General features: G+C 52.7%; 1 protein-coding gene across 3 annotated transcripts in view; it reads right to left on the bottom strand.

Moving 5' to 3' along the window:
* TEX264 (testis expressed 264, ER-phagy receptor) overlaps window positions 1-18,396 on the bottom strand; it is a 29,643-nt gene extending 11,247 nt beyond the window's left edge. The window contains exons 1-3 of one of the 3 annotated variants that reach the window (XM_029916834.1): window positions 18,347-18,396; window positions 18,137-18,212; window positions 5,752-5,973 (exon numbers count right to left, since the gene is read on the bottom strand). In XM_029916834.1, coding sequence (XP_029772694.1) covers window positions 5,752-5,973; window positions 18,137-18,212; window positions 18,347-18,381 — 333 coding nt within the window. In that variant the 5' untranslated portion in view covers window positions 18,382-18,396. Of the gene's footprint in view, window positions 1-5,751; window positions 5,974-15,350; window positions 15,644-18,136; window positions 18,213-18,346 lie in introns of those variants that run through there. The other 2 variants (XM_029916833.1, XM_029916835.1) reach the window with 2 other exon arrangements.
* Between the last annotated feature and the right edge of the window lie 665 nt (window positions 18,397-19,061).

Here is a 19,061-nt window from a genome sequence, read left to right as displayed (position 1 = left end):
CCTGAACCCTTTGGCTGGGAGAAATGGGCAAGGAAAGAATTCTCAGGGCCTGTCACTCAGCCCCAGGTCCTGGAGCTGCTGAGAGTGCAGGTGGTAGCACCGGCAAGTGAAACTCAGTAAGAGAAGCCTGGGAATGGAACCGTCTCCACCTCACTGGGGGTAAGGGTATAAGGCCCAGTAAGGCACCTGCAGCAGCTGCTTCCTGTGCCCAGAGCAACTGACAAGGTCTCCTTTAATGGGTGCCTGCTGGGCAAATGGGCAGACAGGCTCTTCCTGCCCTTTGCCTCTGGCTCCCCCAGCTGACTTCTAGACCAGTAACTTCAACCCTGACTCTGTCCACCTACTACAGATAGAGGGTCAATTAGATGTTGCCCCACAGTACTGCCAACCCATGCCCACTCTGGGGACCATCCCAAGTGTATCCCAAGTTCATGACAAGTCCCGAACCTCTTGGGCCCAGCCCCACTCATGGATGAGGCAAAGTGGCAAAAGGCACATAGCCATCAGAATGATCCTCAGCCCAGAGCACCCAGTCTGGACTCAGCCACTGCTTTATCCATTGACCTTGGGTAACCTCCCTTCTCCAGTCCTCATTTGTAAAATGTTGGGAATGTTGGCTTTGACTGCGACCTTTTGATTGCCTCCCAGCTGGTTCCCCCATCCCCTGAACAATGCTGCATAAAAGAGGGCTCAGTAAATAACTGCTGAGTAAGCCACTGAGCTGAGGTGCCAAGAGGGCCTCCCTTATTAAAAAATAAAATTGAGGGGCCACCTGGGTGGCTCAGTCAGTTAAGCATCTGTCTCTCAATTTTGGCTCAGGTTGTGGTCTCATAATTTGTAGGTCTGAGCCTTGCATTGGGCTCCATACTGGCAATGTAGAGCCTGCTTGGGATATTTTCTCTCTTTCTCCCTCTCTCTCCCTCTCTTCCTCCTTCTCTCCCCCCTCCCCCTCCCCCTTTCCCTCGCCCCTCCCCAGCTCTCCCCTGTTCCTCAGTCTCCAGCTGGCTGCCCTGTGACACCATCCAATCATTGGCCACTCAAGAGTTCAGTCACCACCACCCCAGGGAGAGCTGCAGGGCTCCTCTCAGCTCCAACTCCCAGTCAGTCATGCTCCCCAGAAACAACTGCTTCTTCTGGGAGTGCTGCCCTTGGCTTGCTCTTCAGATGAGCCCTGGTGCCTCCCAGTTCCACTCACACTGCAGCTGCCACAGTGTCTTCGGGATTTGCAACAGACATGCAGTTGGCCAGGGGTGGAGGGGCATTTGCCCAGCTGTGCCCCTCTCTGAGGACAAAGGTTTTCAAACCACTTAAGTCTCAGATGCCCTCCTCCAAACAAAAGCTCATGAGATCATCTGGTTCATTAAAACCCAGAGGAAGAGCTACTCCAGTTGAAGTAAATAAGGGTCCAAGTGTAGCCCAACCCTGTCTGTCAAGCCACAGGGGCACCATAGCATAGCCTTAGGCTCCTACCCCAAAGAGAACTATGGTCTGGGGTTCCTGTCACTTTACACCCCTAGTAAGACAATCCCATCAACCCAGCTGTCCCAGAACTTTACCACCAAGACTCCCCCCATCCACCCCACTCCCACCTGTCCCAGCTTCTCCACAATTCTATGGAGAAAGAGCCAATGCCTGACCCCCAAGGCCTGCCTGTACTACCCAGCCAACCAGCTTCCACATTGACGATGCTCTGTGTCTCCCTAAACTCAGGAGAAGATGTCCAAATATCACAATGACCCTCCCTGAAAACTCCTGGAAAGCAGAGACCTTGGGGAAGGGGGTTTATGAAGATTAGGGATGCTGTTGAGAGGCAGTCAGGCACAGGGGGGCTGGGCAGGGCAGTCTAATACTCTCACTGACCTCCCCCACCAATTGCTAGAGACAGCTGTGAGCCACGTACTGAGCTCAGGGGCCTCTCACACACAATCTCACACACAGGATCCCCAGGCTTCTCATTTGGTCCTGGTCTGCTCCATGTGCCCCAAGCCTTCTCTGAACACTCATTAAGACTGGTTCTACCCTGTGGTGAATTTGGGAGCCTTTGCCTATTGCTCTGGGTTGACACCTGGTCCCCATCTCTGTGGCCCTGCAATTTCAGGGAGGCTCAGTTCCCTCCTGCAGCTGCCAGAAGACTCCACTTCTGGGACAGGTCTCCTCTTGTCCTGAGGCCACCTCCTTGGACTCTGGTGGAGCAGCCTGACAAAGCTGGGGCATCTTCCACATAAAATAATAGTCACGTGGTACCCAGGCATCCCTCGCACAGATGCTGTCCCAGATTGCTCTGCCTAGGGCCCCCCCGGTGGTTTATGTGAAGAAAGGCAGAGTTCTAGCCCTTACAGCTCAGCTTGCCAGGCTGCCAAGCTAGGGAGGGTTGGCCGGAGAGCCACGGGCTCCCACACAGACCACAAAGCTGGGATCTATCCGTCCTCCCAGAATCTCCACAGAAACCTGACAAATACTTTATCTTTGGGTTCCTTACAGTGACCCCCCAGGACCTTTCTGTCCCGTGAGGTCAAACCTGCCCTAGCCTCAGGCACATCTGCAACTGCCAGGGCAGCACTTGCTCTCCACTTCCCCCACCCAAAACCCTGAGACAATCACCCCTGCCCCAGCATGCTAAGCCCTCCCTTCCATCCTTCTGGCAGAACAACTACTGGCCTCCCTCAACCTTCCTGACACAGAAAGCCAATGGCTGCTGTCATTCCATTTGAAACGCCTCCACAGCAGACCCAGCCTCAGATGTAGAAAGCCAGAAAGGCAGAGAAAAAGAAGGGCACACGTACACATACACACACATACACACAAAGGCAGCTAGCTGTCAGAGCTGGGAGAGTCAGAAGAGCCCATAATCTTATTAGCAGCCTTCTTTCTCTGGTCCCAGGGCAGTGGGGAAGAGGGCAGGTTTGAGAGGGAGCTTTATATTATCTTCTGTTTCCTAGGCTGAGAGGCACAGGGCCCCACCCCTGTCCACTGCAGGCTGAGCCCCTTCCTCATTTCATGTGATGTGCTCCCTGGGACACAAGATCAGGCTAAACACAGGGGCAGAGGTGACCCCTGCCTCCAGAAATCATCAGAGCACCTTGGGACATGCCTCCACTATGGGTAGCCTGGCACCTCTCTTCTCTCATAGCACCGTGCCTCACAGACGTCCCTGGAGAAGCCACTTGCTCTCTCCTATACCCCTGGCTTCCTCATCCAAGGCAGGAAAGAGAATGGTAGCCCCCTGCTCCAACCCCCACCCCAGGAGAACCAAGCCCAGAGCATAGCTAACAGGCTCCCACGGGAGGAGGAAGAAGGAAGGGCTTTCATCAAAGAGGTGACGTCAAAACCAGGCAACTTGTGAAGCTGTCAGGGGCCGGGAAATTTGGACAAAGGTATCTAAAAATAAACCCCTGAAGCCAGGAAAAGGCTTTGGTGGCTGAGCTGCTCGCCACCACACCACATGCCACATGTCCTGTTCTGAGGTCTGGAACCCACAAAGTCTCTTTCTGGGGGTGCTCCTCCAATCCTGAGGTTGAGGATGGGCACTAACAGACATGGAGACACCGCACAGCAGCCTTTCTTCAGGAACCATGCTGACTGGACCAATGTCTGCCCTCCTGCCCTTACCACCAGCCAGCTACCCCATTTCTTGCCTCACCCTGCCCCTCAGCCTCCAGCCCAACTTACCCCCAGGCAAGCACATCCCCCCCCAGCACCCTACCGGCTGCCACTGCCAGCTCACAAAGGAAATCCACCTCTGTCTTCCCCATGCCCCTGCCCGACCACAGCAACAGTCCTCCTGTTTCTTCTCTCCCCATCCTTGACTACCAAGGCCACTGCTGGTGATCCATTTTTCATTCCTCAGCCCTAACCCCAGACTCTTTACACCTACCTAGCGAAGACCTGTCTGAGCTCTCATCATCCATCACCAAGGCCTTGTCCCTTCACCCAGGCTGCTCTAGAGAACAAAGTCATTGGATTCCTTCAAATCCACCAAATTCAAATTCCTGCTGACTTCCTTCTCCTGTTCCTTGACCCTTGCCACACTGGCTGCACCCTGTGCACAGCCCTTGCTGCCTGGAGCTGTCCCCAGGGCATATACTGTCCACAGGCTCAAGTCCTTAAACATATCTACCAGCCCAATCCTCTCTGAAGTCCAAACTGCACATGGCACTGGGGATTCCATGCCTCCACCTGGATGTCTCCCAGGCAGCTCCCCACAATATAGCCCACAGAGCTGGCTGCCCTCCCTCCTAAACCACATTTCCATATCTCAGTTATAAGCACATCTGTCCACCTGCTCAGGCTGAAGGGGACTAGAGCCTGCTGTGACTCCTCCTTCCCCGGCCTTTCCACAACATCTAATCCATACACAAGTCCATTAGTTCTACCTCCAAAATAGACTGTAAATCTCCACCTTTTCCGCATCTCTACAGCCACTGTGCAAGTCCAAGACACCACCACTCACACTAGAAATCCTGACAACTTCCTAAGTACATCAACTGGCTGCTATGATCTGGGATCCAGTACCCACTGCCCAGAATGAGAGAGCTTATTCTGTACCTGTGTAACTAGAGATGATTGATGTGTTATTTTCCTGGATGCAACACTGCAGTGACTTCCCACCACCTTTAGATCAAACCCATGCTCCCACTCTGCTCCGCCTGGAATCTTCTTAATCCTTTTTCCAAGGGCTCTTTCAGGATTCTACCTGGGACGTAACCTCCTCCAGGAGGCCTCCCTAACCTACTCTATCCAAGCTGGACCCCTGCTTTTTCTCACCATTCTTTCCTAGCACATATCCCATTTTTGTCTGACATTTGTCTTTTTAAAGAAGATTTTAGTTTTAAATAATCTCTACACCTTCCGTGGGGCTCAAACTCACAACCCCGAGATCAAGAGTCGCGTGTTGCACTAACTGAGTCAGCTGGGTGCCCCTTGTCTGATATTTATTACCTGTCTCTACCACTTGCTGTAAATACTTATCTACCACTGTGTCCAGCATCTCACATTGTGTCCAGCGCAGTACTTGGCACATAGACATTCAGTAAATTCAAACTGAATAGATGAATAAATGATTGCTTTCAAGCTCACCTGGGCCATTTCCCTAGTATCCAAGTTTACAAAATGTTTTGAAGGAGGGATGTGCAACAGTGAAAGTTTAAAAAAAAAAATCTCTGTGGACACAGAGACCCCTCATCAGAATCTCCTGGTGTCTGGCTCTCTTCCTTCCTTCAGGTAGGCCAGTGTGCCAGCTTTACTAATGACTAGGTCAGGAACTGAAGGAGACAGGGTCCACCACTGCCCCAGGCCTGTGATCAGGCAGCAGGTGTATAAGCCCATGTAGGGGCCGGACCAGGGGCAACATAGGAACACCTGGGGCCTGCCAGCCACCAAAGCCTCAGGGCTCTTGCTCTGTGGGCCTCCATCAGGAAGGGGTCAGGGTAGACCTGTCCATCCATCTGAGCCTGGAGAGGGGGCTGAGAACTAAAAATGTCTCTGGTCCAAGCCAGAGCTGAACTGACTAGGCTAAGTTTCTAAATAAACTCCTAGTAAATGCTCTGGCACCCACGAGTTCTTGGGCATTTGGGACAGATACCAGTAGCCTCTGCCCGAATTCCTAGCTCCACAAGCACCTACTTCATGGGGATCCCATGGTGCTGCCCTCCCAAAACCAGCTTTTCCTCCTGACCTGAGCAGTCCTCCCTGGCTCTCACCCAAAGGACTGGCTGTCCCCCAACACATGCATACCCCAGGCCTGTCTCTCACCTTGATGTAGGCATCCAGGGCAGGATGGACACGGCGAGTAGCCAGCCAGATGGACAGGGTGGAGGTATAGGGGAAAGTGGCTGTCACCACATGGCTGGGTGCAGGGAAGGAGAACACCTTGAAGCCAAATTTCTGGTAGAGCTGAATGAGCTCAGAGGAGGGTGACTCCTCACCTTCACTCAGAATGCTGCCCACCGCACAGCGGCACTTCTCAGGGGGTACCTGGGGAGGAAGAACAGGGGTGTCAGGGTTGGGCGAAGGAAGGAGGCTCTCAGAGCTCTTGCCACTTGGGTTCTGTGCCAGCTCAGAACCACCAGCTCCAACAGGCCACAGCCCCAGGACTTAGAGGAGTATTTTCCAGGTGGAACCTATCCGTGTCCCCAGCCTATGGCATCCTGCTGCAGGACTCATCCATCCATCCATCCCTTCTTTTATGCCTCCAATAAGCATGCCAGACCCGGTGCTGGTTGTGGAGAGGCTGCAGGAGCACTGGTTAGGAAGCGGGACCACGCTGGCCTCTGGGTTGCTGATGAAACTGTGGGACCCTTTCTCCCGGTTCCTCAGGCAGGGCCAGCCACCGTCACCAGAGCCTCCAGACCTCCTCTCCAATCCATGATCCCATCCCAGGCCACACTTGCCAAGTCCTTTCCTGGATCAGCGGGAGCCTGCTGTTTCCCCTCCAAGTCTCCCTGGGCCCCCAGTACCTGCACATTGCTGTACTCTGCTCCCCTCCCTAGCTACCCTCCTCTCCTGGCTCCCATAAACCCAAGGCAGGTGCGACCCCATGTGAGTCTCCAGCACTTCCTAGGCCTGACCCCAGGCCTGCAAGGCCTAGCACTCATCTCTCTTCTTGGCATCATGGGGTCCCAATTTGTCTCATTTCCTGCCACCTGATACCCCAGGGGTATCTGACCTGGAATCTAAGGCACTCATTACAGGCCTTGTACTGTCAATCCTAGATTTCCCTTGACCCAAAGTTCCCTTTCACCCATGACCTGGGTCCCAAAGACCCCTAAATTCAAACTCCCTCTACCTCAGTTGCTTCTCTTCTCAGCCTACCTTCCCAGCACCATGAAGTCATTTTGACCTGTTCTTGCCTCTGCCCTCTCTTTCCAAGCCCTGTAAACAATCCCCTAGGGTTTTCTCAGCCCTGCTCTGCAGCTCTTTGAGTAACCTAGCTCTGTTCTTTCACTTTGCCTGGGACTCATGCACCAACTCCAGGCTCTCACTTCTGTGCAACTTCACAGCTCTCTGCAGCTAGGGCCCCCCCTACTGCCCCCTTGAATGCTGTATCATTAAGCCTAGCTCAGGGCTTTACTGGCAGACAATATGGTCCAGCAGTCAGAACCAAAATTTTTGGAGCGAGGCAGGACTGGGTGTGAATCTTGAGTTGTGTGACTCTGGATAAGTCCCTTGGCTTCTTGGAGTGCCGGTTACTTTCAGAATTGATATATTAAATGAAATACTTCATATGAGGACTCAGCCTGGTACAGAACTCAGCAAGTGCTCTGTAAATGTTACTGGTTATTAATAGCTATGACACATGACAAACAAGTGACCCTTGGCCTGGAGAATGCCTATTCACCATACTTCTGAACATGCAGCTCCTCCTTGCCCATCCTTCAGGTTCAAGCACCCTACTGAGGAATCTTTCAAGGAATCCCAGTGGCACCTCCACCCCATCCCACCCCAACATTTTGCTGTAAACTCTTGCCTCCATCAACTCTACCCAGAAGCAGTCACTAATACGGCCGCTGGCTGGCCACTCCTCCCACCCCATCCAAGCAAGTGCAGTACCATCTTTTGCCTACAGATGGTGCAACAGCTCCATTCACACCAAAGGCTTGAGCCTGGACACACGGGCAAGGCTTGCTGACAGACCAAGGGACAGTACCTGATATAATGCCAATCACCATGATCCAGACCCCAGCAACTTATGATACACAAAAGAAATATTCAACATAGATTATATGGAGAAATGGATGGAAGGTCACCTGATCCCCTCTGGCCCACCTGGGACTGGGTCCCAGGATCTTTTCTGGGATCACTTCAGCAGCCCTCATGGAGCTACCAGCTCAATATCCTCTTCAATCCCCCTGAAGCATCACAACACCCACAAACACCCTGTTTAGAACCCTTCAATGGCTCCCAAATCAGTTCTAGAATGAAATACCCTAGTTGCATCCACTGTCTTAAGTGGTCCACACAATACTGCCTGGATTTGTCCACACATTCCCCTAGCACTCTTTTTTTGCATCCCCAAGGCCCCAATAGGGGCCAGAACCCAGGTGGGCAGGTGCCCATGAGCATCTGAGTGGCAGAGAGAAGGACAAATCCAGGTTCTGGCCCAGCCAACCTTGCCAGCCTCCTCTCCCATCACAACCCCGCACACGCCCACAAAAAACTATTTGCAGCTCCCCAGACAAGCCACGTCCTCCCATGCTTCCTGCCTTTGCATAAGCTACTTCCTCTGCCTGGAGTGTCCTTTCTCACCCTACTCCAGAGTCCCTTCTGCTTGGGCAACTCCTGCCCATCCTTCAAGACTCAGTTCAACCCTCCTCCTTAAAGCCTTCTGATGCTCCTTGTCAAGCAGCTCTTCCTCTCTGATCCCAAATGTTCACCCAAAGGAGCAGGCCTTGTGCTGCATGATAACTGACAGCCTCTCTGTCTCCCCCCACCACTCTAGGCTTTTAGACAAAAAGGCCCAGGATCCTGTACACACATTAAGTTGTCGGGCTGTGCTCAGCAATAGCACATGCATGCATACACATGCACACACGGTCCATCCCTGCACATTAGCAAAACTTTTCTTCCTCCAACTTGAAAAGAGGAACGCTCATCACAGGAAAGGGAAGCAGCTAATTAAGAGACAGGACTTCTGAAATCCTGGAAGTGTGTTAGCTACAGGTTCTTCCCTTCTGTCTGAATAACCCCTCATTTCCACAAGTGAGGACATTTCCTGTCCTGCCCCGTTTTGCCCTGGCCAGGGGCTGAGGGGCAGACTAAGCTGTTACTCAGCAAATCCAGCACCTACTAAGCAGCTCTGAACCAAGTTGGAGCCAGGAGGTAGGTGACCCAGGGACCAGCAAGGAGAAGGAACAGGCCCTAAGACTAGCTGGGGAATGGCAAGGCTGGCCTAGGAGCAGGGGAAGGCTTCCCTGGGCTCCCTGGAAAGCCCGTGCCCACCTCCAAGAGAATGGCCCAACTGAGGTTGTCAGGAACCTAGAAGATAGAGGAATGTCCTGATAGCTAGAAACTCCACCCACCTTAATTCCATCTGCTTGCTCCCTTTCCTCCCTGTATCAGTCATTTCTCAGGGTACTTGTGGCCAGAACAAAAGCTGTGAGGCCTCTTGGTCCTGGCATGGGAGAAGACAGTCATCTCCTTGCAATCTGAAGCTTCTGGGTACAAAATGGCCCCACTGCCCCTTCCAGAGAGGTCCTGTCCCCATAGTGAAAAGAGGGTCCCAGGGTGCCTGGGTAGCTTAGTCAGTTAAGCATCTGACTCTTGATTTTGGCTCAGATTATCATCTCAGTTTGTGAGACTGAGCCCTGTGCTGGTGGGCTCTGTGCTGACAGTACAGAGCCTGCTTGGGATTCTCTCTCCCCACCCCTTTCTCTCTGCCCCTCCCCAACATGCACATGTGTACTCTCTCTCAAAATAAATAAACATTTAAAACAGAACAAGAAAAGAAAGTTTCTGTCTGGCTAAGACTTCACTGAGTCTAGAAACAGGACAAAACTGATTATCTTCCAGGATCTAGGAAAGATCAGGTCAGCTGGCCCAGACCACACCCAGATCTTGGGTTCAGCAGAAATGGCCAGCCTCAGATCCATAACATGCAACATCTGACAAGGAGAGCTGCAAAGCCTGCCAATCTCAGGCCTGGAGGGCTGCTTTGACTCCTCTCTGGTCAGCATACCCAGCTCAGAGGTGCCCACAGTAAGGGGAGAAATAGCGACAGTGCCCTTCACTTGCACAGGTACTCCCAGGGAACAGAGCAGCCAACTGTTCATTGCTGAAGGGTGAACAGTGGGTTCATTTAACCTCTGGGGCACTGCAGGTCAACACCCCAACTTCCCCAAGCAGACGGCACCCAAAGGCAAAGGCTGGGCTAGCACTAGTCAGAACGAGAGTAACACAGACAGCAGGGCCAGAGGGCAGGACCCATATTTCAGGCTGGAGGGGAAGGGAGTCAGCAGGATGCCAACCTCCAGAGCGGGGTCCATGGGTTTTATGGGAACTCTCACCTAGAAGTCTTTCAGGGCCTTCCTTTTTTCAACCCCAAGCGTAGCCTAACAACAGCTGGTACCTGGCAAGGTGCTCCCCATCTGCCCCAGATGCTGCCTTCTGTACATCAGCCCATTCAATCCAAACAGCACTGTGCAATAGGTACTGTTATCAACTCTGTTTCTAAGACCCAGACAGCAAAGCTATTTAGCAAGGGCCACACAGCAAGGTAGTGTTGGAGTCCGGATGTGAACCCAGGCCGATCCACTCCGAAGCTGTGCCACACAACCCACAGCACTGGGAAGCCCAAGTAATAGGCCCTGGCTAGATATGGGCTGCACAATGGACTCTCTATGCTGCACCTCCTCACATGGCCTAGGCCACCTGCAGGAGGCTAGCCAGAGGCAGGCAAACAGGGTTCCCAAAAGTACAAAGTCCTAGGGGCATGAGGCACGGGGATAAGGGGTAGGCAAGAGTGCTAAGCATCTACTGGGGGCCAGGTATTGGGCCTTACCCTTATTATTAAGCTCCTAAATAAATAAAACCCCTGAGGTAGAGATTCTCAGAAAGGCCAAGTGACTCACTCAGAATCATAGTCTAGTAAGCAGTGGGGCCTTGATTCAAACCCAAATAGAGTCCAAAGCCCTTTCTTCCCACACCTCAGTCCACCTCCCTACCACAGGCAGCTCTGCAGGGAAGAGAGGGGTGTGCCTTTCCAGGGCTGCCCCACACAGTTAAACTGCTTATAGAGCAAAAGCCTGGACTCCATCTAGCAGAAAATCATCACAGGTAACTGAGGTAGGGAATGGCCTGGGCCTTTGGGAAACATCAGCTAGCCCACATTCTTACTGCCTTTGTCAAGGGTCAACGCTCGGAAATCCTACTCCCTCATTCCTTCTCAGGTTCCATGTGGTCTCAGTGCCTCTAGGGAGTGTAGGGGGTCCCATCCCCACACACATTAAAGGGGAAGGGGAAGTGCGGCACTGGCCTAAATCAACACTCTTACCAGCCTTACCCCCTGCAGACTTGGTGGTCCCAAGCTGGCTCTCAGTGGGCTTGGAGAAAAATGGAGCTTCAATACAGTCTAGTTTACTAAAGGCAGACCCCAACACCACCAGTTCCCCTATCTGCCTCATGTCTGGGGCAAGCACCCTCTCCTAGGCCTCAGCCAGGTAAACTGAACTGGCTACCACGCCCCATTTGCCTTAGCCAGACTCCCCACAAGGACAGGCAGACAGGTTGCTTAAGACCCAAACAGCAGTGGAGGCAGCAACAGCAGAGGGTGGGGCAAAAGGAGGAGGGCCAGGCCAGCACACAGGACAGATCCATGGGCACAGTGACAGCAGCTGAGCCAGTAGAGCCTATGCACAGGCCAGAGCTGGCCAGGATCAAGTGACCCACCAGGGGTCTTCTTCCCAGTTCCTTCCCTCCCCACCAACATGCAAGGCTCCCAGAGGGACCAGGCAAAGGTGGGGGGGGGAGGAGTGGGGAGAAGTGGGGAGGCTAAAGTCACTGTCTAGACCGCCACACTGCACCTCAGAAGCAGGGCGGAGAGCAGAGCAGTTCTGACCCTTCTCTAGCTTTACAAGGGCAGAACTGGATGTGTGTGTGTGTGTGTGTGTGTGTGTGTGTGTGTGTGTGTGTGTGTTCACATGCTTGTGTGTTGAGGGGAGGGAGCAAACACAGATCAGTGACTGACTCTGGAATGAACCTGTGGTGCTTGAAAGAGGAAATGGCTGCATTCCAAGAATGTTGGGCCCTGGAGAGGAAAAGAACACCTAGGAGTCACTGCCAGGATCTGTCCACTTCCTGTCACATGCTCCCTCATTCCTCATCCTACCTCTCCAAAGGCCCTCAGGGATAGAGAGTGGAATCCTTTCTCTTGCCCAACAAGAACCACTTCCCCAGACCCTGCAACTCCCTCCCATACAGAACTCCAGGATCTGACATATATATTCTGATAAATCCAGGACACCGAGCTGATGATATATATATGCTCAAACAACATTTGACATGAAAGAGTCCACAGCAATTGCCATGCTTCTGCCTCAGTGGTGCCCTTTTCCTGTGTCACTCCTGAGCCCACAGCCAGACCAAGTGAGGCCCCACCAGGCCTTTCTCGGAAGCTAGCCTCCCCCTGCCCAGCTGAGGCCAGGAGCTGAGGGCTAAAAGGGGAGTGGCTAGAGAGCTGTCAGTCCACACCTTATGGAGTAGGGCAGCAATGACAGCAGGTGGCCACCTCTCACCTGGTCACTCCCTGCCCCACTCACAGAGCCTGGAATAGCCTCATTCCTCCCTACATTCACACAGAAGCAGGTTCTGGCTCCCATTGTGCTCAGCCTGGAGAGGGAGAAGGTGTGGGGAAGGGCCAAACAGTGCAACCTACATCCTGTCTCTTTCTTCTGTGAACCACAAAGACACAGGGCCCCATGCTGGACACTGTTTAGGGAGGCAGCGGAGGGAGAAGGCTTGGGTTCTTAGCCTTCCTCAGGACTGGATAGGGTTTCTCCCCCAGGCTCCCCTGATATAGCCACACTGAGAGGTCCTAAAGGCTAGGCCCCTTGGTTCTCAAGGTGCTCCACTGCCCAGCAGCATGGCATAGATCAAGTGCTCAAATACCATGAGTGAACTGTGTGAGATTAATACAACTCCTGCTATATGATCCCCAGTCTTTTCCTCTACAATATAAGCAATGTAGAACCTGAGGCCTCAGGTCCTTAGTGACCAGATAGTCTGTGATAGTCATGAGCACTTGAAGTTTGGGAGTCCATGGCTCCCTGAAGCTTCTGTGAGAATCTTCTAGGCAGACAACATACTGCCCAGATCCCAGAGTAGGTGGAAAGTGAGCAGCCCTGAGCCATCCCATGTGTCAGGGTATGACCCATCTATGAATGAGGACACAGGTATCTTCTAGAGTGATCTAGCACTGAGAGGGAGAGGATCAGGGGGTAACTTTGTCCTATACGTTTGTCCTCTGAGTCAGACAGATGTCCAAAGCCAGGCCAAGGGTCTAGGCCTAGAGAGCTCAGCATAATGTCTCAGTGTACCTAATTAATATGAATATTTTGTCCACCCTTTTTGTTGTTGTTAAACAGCTATTGAGGGGCAGGTGGTAGGATGAATGCCTCACCTGTGTCACTTAATTTAATTCTTGCCAGACAACCTGTGAAGCAGATATCTTAACATAGCTATATAGATGAAGAAACAGAGCCCCAGAGAGATTATGTGATATGATCAAGATCAAACAGCATAACAGTGATGAGACAAAATCAGAACCCAGGGCTGCCAGCCTTGAGGCTACACTCTCAGGCTGTGGCACCCCAAGACTGGCACCCAAGTCAGGCTGTACCCCAGCCAACCCTGGACACCCAAGGCCACCCCACCTCAAGGACAATTGTATGGAGGGCTACCTGGAGGCAGTGGCTTGGCTAGGAGGCCATTGGAAGTGCACTCCATGCCAGGGTTCTTCTACCTCACTCTTCCCTGGACCAGTTGCCAGCACTGACCTCAAGGTATGCTGCTGCCTGGGCTCTTTCCCATCCTGGAATTAGCATTTCCAACCCAAGAAGAATGTGCTGCTTTAGGAACAGGACATGCTGATGAGGAAAGAGGCAACTGCAAGGATTCTCCTCCTTCCCACCACTGAGGCCTTGCAGAGTCTCTAAATGGACCAGGTGAGGAAAGAGGGGCAGAGACCAGGGGAGGGCATATAAGAGGGGCAGGGACTTACATAACAGAGCCCTGAAGGGGTGGGAGTCAGGCATCTGATCCAAGAGCTTCTCGAAGCCTAGCACCTGCCCCATGCCACTTAGGTTCCAGTGCTCTAAACTTCCATTTAGTGCCATCTCCCAACCATGTGACCTCAAATCCCCATTGTCTACTCATCCCTCAACCAGGCCATGTCACCTCTCACCTGGGCCCAGTCCAATCTCCTCGATGGCTTCCCTGTCTCATCTCTTCTCCTCCTCCACCTGCCATCCAGTTAGCTTCCTAAATCACAGGGGGCAAACCTTGCCGCCCAACCTGCTGTTCCTCCCACTGCCTGGCCCTGTGAACCTTCCTACCACTTTCTTCACCCATCACATGTCCACTGGCCACACTTCTCCTGTCATCCCATGTCTGTTTGCCTTTACTGCTGTACTTCCCTCAGTCAGGAGGCCCTTTGTGGCAGAGCAAAGTTCTACTCATGGGAGAAGTCCCAACTAAAGTGTGCCTCCTTTCTGAGCCTCTTGGGCAGACTTGAGGTACCTTCCCCAAACCCACAGCTCAAAGCTTTATGGCCATCAAGTATAGTGCCTGTTAGAGATTCATTTGTATGGGGCTGACTTGCCAACCACATGTAACTTTTTGAGGGAAGGGCCAGGTCTGTTCATCTCTGGAGTGCAGGTTTCAAGCAGAATGTGGCACAGTCACCACATCGTCGTTTTGACTAAGTACCCCAGTAAGCCTTGGTCAGCAGACAGTGGGTAGGCTATAGGCCTTGCCTACTTGAGCTCTTCAGGCAAGGAAACATAGCTGGGGATTCCCAATGGCCTGTTTGCGAAGGCTCCAAGCTGAAGGCTAAAAAACTCTTGGCAGAGCCGCCAGCCCATGCAGCTGTGGGCAGTACCATCCCATGGCATGGCAGGAGGCCACATTGGTAAGCCCTGACTCACCACAGGCTGTAAGTACAGCCAGACGCCCACAGGGTGCTAGGGATGCTGGGCTCGTCTCTGAGTCCAGCATCCTAGACATTCTGGGCAGCTCACCTGGTTCCACCTGCCCCCCCCCCAAGCCCCCCAGACCCTCCTGCAACCAGGCAGCTTGGCATCCAAAGACATGCCATATAACTGAGGCAGGAATTACCAAAATGGCTGAAGAGGTAGATTCTAAGTACCATGCCCAGGGCCTGCCCTCTCAAGCCCACAAGGAGCTGCAGCCACAGCAGGAAAGCTAAAAGAGGGAAGGCACAGAAACAACAAGATAGGACCCCAAAGAGAGGCAGAATATGAACAGCCTGGACTTAGAGCACTGGCCTCAAATGAGGATGGAAGAGGGAGGGACAGCAAGAGGAGGCAGGGGATGAAAGCCCTGGCAGAAACTAGGGACACACAATGGTGTGGGCCCCTGAAGTCAGAAGTCTGTGTGTAGCTATGAGCTGAGAACCAGACCTGGGCAAGTAGAAAGGAGCATATGGATGCCTGGCACAGGAGTCCAAGCTAAATCTGGAAAGAGCTTCAAGCTCAGAGAGGAGGTTGTCTGCAGGACAGATCACAGATTTTCCCACCCCTTCCTCAGAAACTACAACCTCACCCCCTTCCCCCTGCCCCATCCCACCCCATGTCCATCCATGGGGCAGAACCCCAGCCAGGGCACAGGAGGCTCCTTACCATGTGGGGGTTGTCGTAGTAGACAGCGATGGAGCGGAGCTTGGGGGAGATGCTGCAGCTCTCGGTGAAAAGCCGCCCAGTCTCGCTGTAGGGCCCCACGTGGAACTTGTAGGCCACAGTGACATTGTGGATGGGGGGTGAGCCAGCACTCACCACCACCCCAGACAGCAGCCCTGAGTACCCAGCAAAGGCCAGCAGTGTCAGCAGCAGCAGCAGAGTCAGGCCCCCAATCAGGCCTAGGAGGAGCAGGTCAGACATGGCTCTGTGCCCCCAACACTGTGCCCCAAAGTCAGCTGCAAAAGAGACAGGAGGGAGAGGAGGCTGGTAGCCTGCTCTGACCAATGTGCCCACCTGCCCGCCAGCCACTTCTGGCCCAACCTCAGACCTGCCTTGGGTGCTCTGACCCAGGAGGAGGAGGGACCAGGGTGTTTACACACAAAGTGACCTAGAAGAGAGCTACAAAGAATGACTGAAGCCGCAAGCCTCTTTATTTCTTAATCACAATTGTTGAGGCTCTCAGAACAGCTCTGCCTGTCAGCTGGCAGCCTTGGTCACACCTGGGGAAACTGACTCATAGAGGAGAACAGGAGTGAGTCAGTCATGAACATACTCCGAGCCCTGACCAGTCTCCCTCAAGATGGGCAAGACCGCCAGCTTGCCTTTTCCCTACATTATCTGTTCCTTCCCACAGCAGAGCCACACGGCCTGCCCGGCCTCCCCAAGCCTCATGGACCACTGCCAGGGGGAGGATGGGCAAGTGCCAGGGTCCAATCACTTATTAACAAATAGGGAAACCACAAGGAACAAATCCCCAGGGGGAAAATGTACCACAGGAAGAGACTTTCATAGGAAACTTTCCTTTGCTAAGCACATCTGGCCCTCAGAATCTTGCTATCCAGCAAGCTCACCCATCCAGAACCAAGGAAAGATCAGATCAAATCAGCCAAAGCAGTCAGAACAAAGTCCAGCACTGTGTGATTCCCAGACTTGAGCCACTGGTGCTAACAAGCTTCATCCCACTTTTCCAGCCCATATATTAGAAATAAGAGGAAGACAAGTTTGTTAGAAATGGAAACATGCCAGGGAGAACGATTACTTATCCCTGGCCCAAGCAGTTCATCCCATGGGCAAGAGGTGCCAGCCTAAAGGGAGCCACAGATGGGTCCACTTGCTGCCCTGTCTCTCTCCCCATCAGCATCTCCAGGTGTTTAGAATTATTTTTTGTGGTGTTAATCTTGCCACCCCACCTCCTCTACTAGGTAGTTCATGGAAAGGCATCCTGGGGTGAGGTGAGGGTGTCTTTTTTTCCTTTTTGTGTTTATGTCACTTATATGACAATTGTCCCTCCTCTCCATTGGCCTTTCCTCATTCCTCCTTTTTGTATGGTACAAGCAATAAAGACACTCATTTCAAGGAAAACAACAAAGAAACAGAGAAGCTATCCAAAAGCAGGGCCAGGAACCCAACACAGAGGCTGGTATGTGAGCCATACAAGGCAGACCATCCAGCCCTCCACTAAGCTTGGGGCCAGAAGCCCAACCCTCTTATACAAAGGGCTTGCTTTGAGTCCTGCAGGGGGTTAGAAATCACAGCAGTTTAAAGAGGAAGGGAAACTGTAACCCACAGTAGGTACATTTTCACTCTAAGTATTAAAATTAACATTTAAAATTTAAAATATTTGGGGCACCAGGATGGCTCAGTAGGTTGAGTGTCTGACTCTTGATTTCGGCTTAGATCGTGGCTGTGGCGTTATGGAATCAAGCCCCATGTCCAGGCTGAGCAAAGAGTCTTCTTGAGATTTACTCCACCCCCTTTGTCACTCCCTGTGTCCTTCTCCCCTATTTGTGCACTCTTCTCTCTCTAAAATATAAATAAACAAAAATTTAAAAGATTTGGGAGGTGGAAATCAATGCTTCAGCACTATGGAAAATTTAGCTCCATGGAATAATTTGTTTTGTGTGGGTTCTGGGTGTCAAAATATTTTGTTGAAAAATGGTCTTTGTGGAGTCAATGTATACATAGTGTTTGCCTTATAAAGAGGCAAACTAAACTCTTAAACCTTTGATGTCATACCATGGAGGTGTATCTCACTGGTCTTAGCCATCCCTGTTCCTGCCCACAGTTGTGTTTTTTTTGTATGTATTCACTATCCAACTTGTCTTGCCTCCAGTTGGTTTCATTCCTATTTTCTTTGGTGATGATGATGATGATAAATCTTTCACTTACTATGGTGTAGTACTAATCTACAGTACTTACTATACACCAGGCACTATCCAAATGTTGAAACACAGCTACTTTATTAACCCTCAGAACAAGGTAGGTATGGATCAGGAAGTTAAGAGACTTGCCCAAGGGCACACGGGTACTAAATAGAACCACCTGGACCAAAATACAGGCACTAGGAACCCAGGCAGTCTGACTCCAGGCTGCCATTTCCACTTTGTCCTTCCGGGTGACAGGATTTTCAGAAAAGCTCAAGCATTTAATCCATGTTGGGACATCTCTGAACCCAAGGATCTCAGCTGGAAGGAAGCTCTCAGTCAGCAGCTAGGTCTCCCAGTTGCCTCGAGAATGACCATCCCTCACTTTGACCTACCCTCTCAGCTGCACACTCCCTGTCCACCTCCAAGAAACTTAGTTCCCACCTCCCTCTTCCTCTCACCTCCTGAAGTACTCAGCAGAGAGGGAAAGTGCACCCCAGAGCTGAGGTCTGCACCGGAGGGAGGCAGGGCAAAGTGTATTTCCCCATACACAAGAGAAAGGGCAGAAGGGCTGAGGAAGCTCACCTGAAAAGCCAGGCTCACTTTTAGCAACTCATGGCATCCAGCGCCGCAGGGACCAAATGCTCCAAGTGCTCCAGTGCTGGGGGCAGAGAGAAAATCACCACTGAGCCGGGCCCCATGCCCTGACTGTCTCCCTTTCGGGGAAAGCCCACTAGGGCCTCTACAGAAACTCCCTCCTCACCACAAGGCTGCACCTCTACCTCGTCCTCCTACCGCTTACGGAAATCAGAAGCCAAATTCGACCTCATAATGTCAACTCTTCACTGGGGCCGTGCTTATGCCCCTGTTCTTGGAGCCTCCTCTTCCTGGAGGGTTCCAGCCACTGAACCTGGTTCTGAACAGCCCTGAGGCTGACATCGGTTTCTCCTCGGGTCAGAGGCCAGGGGTGGTCGCCTCTGACCCAGGCCGGTGAGACTCTGGGCTTCCAGAGGCTGCTCACTTGTGCGAGGGCAGTGGGCCGGGCCCTTAAACTTCGGTGCTAGCGGACAGCCGCAAGACCCAGGCCTGAACGGGACTGAGGCGCGCCGCCTCTCACTCTGGGCTTCCAGCCCTGCTCACCCGCGCCTCGCTTATTTACCCAGCCCCTTCCTTTTCAACCACCTCACGGGGCCTCACACACCTCCGTAACTTAAGAGAGTCTGAAGTTTGCAGCCCCGGCTGCGAGGCGCAGCCTCCAGGGATAGGGGCGGAGTTAAAGTGCGGTTTTTGCCTCAGTTCCCCACCCCCACTCCCGCTCCGACTCCTCTGGCTCCGGGCGTGCCCGGCACCCGTGGCCGAAGCCAGGGCCACGCGGGGTGGTAGGCTGGTCCAAGGTCACATTTGGGCCCTTGGGACCCAGCCGAGGCTAGCTGCGGGCGTGAAGAGATGCAAAGAGCGGCCTGGGCTGCGGGAGTCACAAAGGGGACGCGGGAACCCCTGAGGTCGCGCC

The sequence above is a fragment of the Suricata suricatta genome, chromosome 12, assembly GCF_006229205.1.
Source record: "Suricata suricatta isolate VVHF042 chromosome 12, meerkat_22Aug2017_6uvM2_HiC, whole genome shotgun sequence".
In the NCBI taxonomy this organism is placed as follows: domain Eukaryota; kingdom Metazoa; phylum Chordata; class Mammalia; order Carnivora; family Herpestidae; genus Suricata; species Suricata suricatta.
Note: the sequence above shows the minus strand (reverse complement) of the source record. Positions and strands in the feature narration are given on the sequence as shown.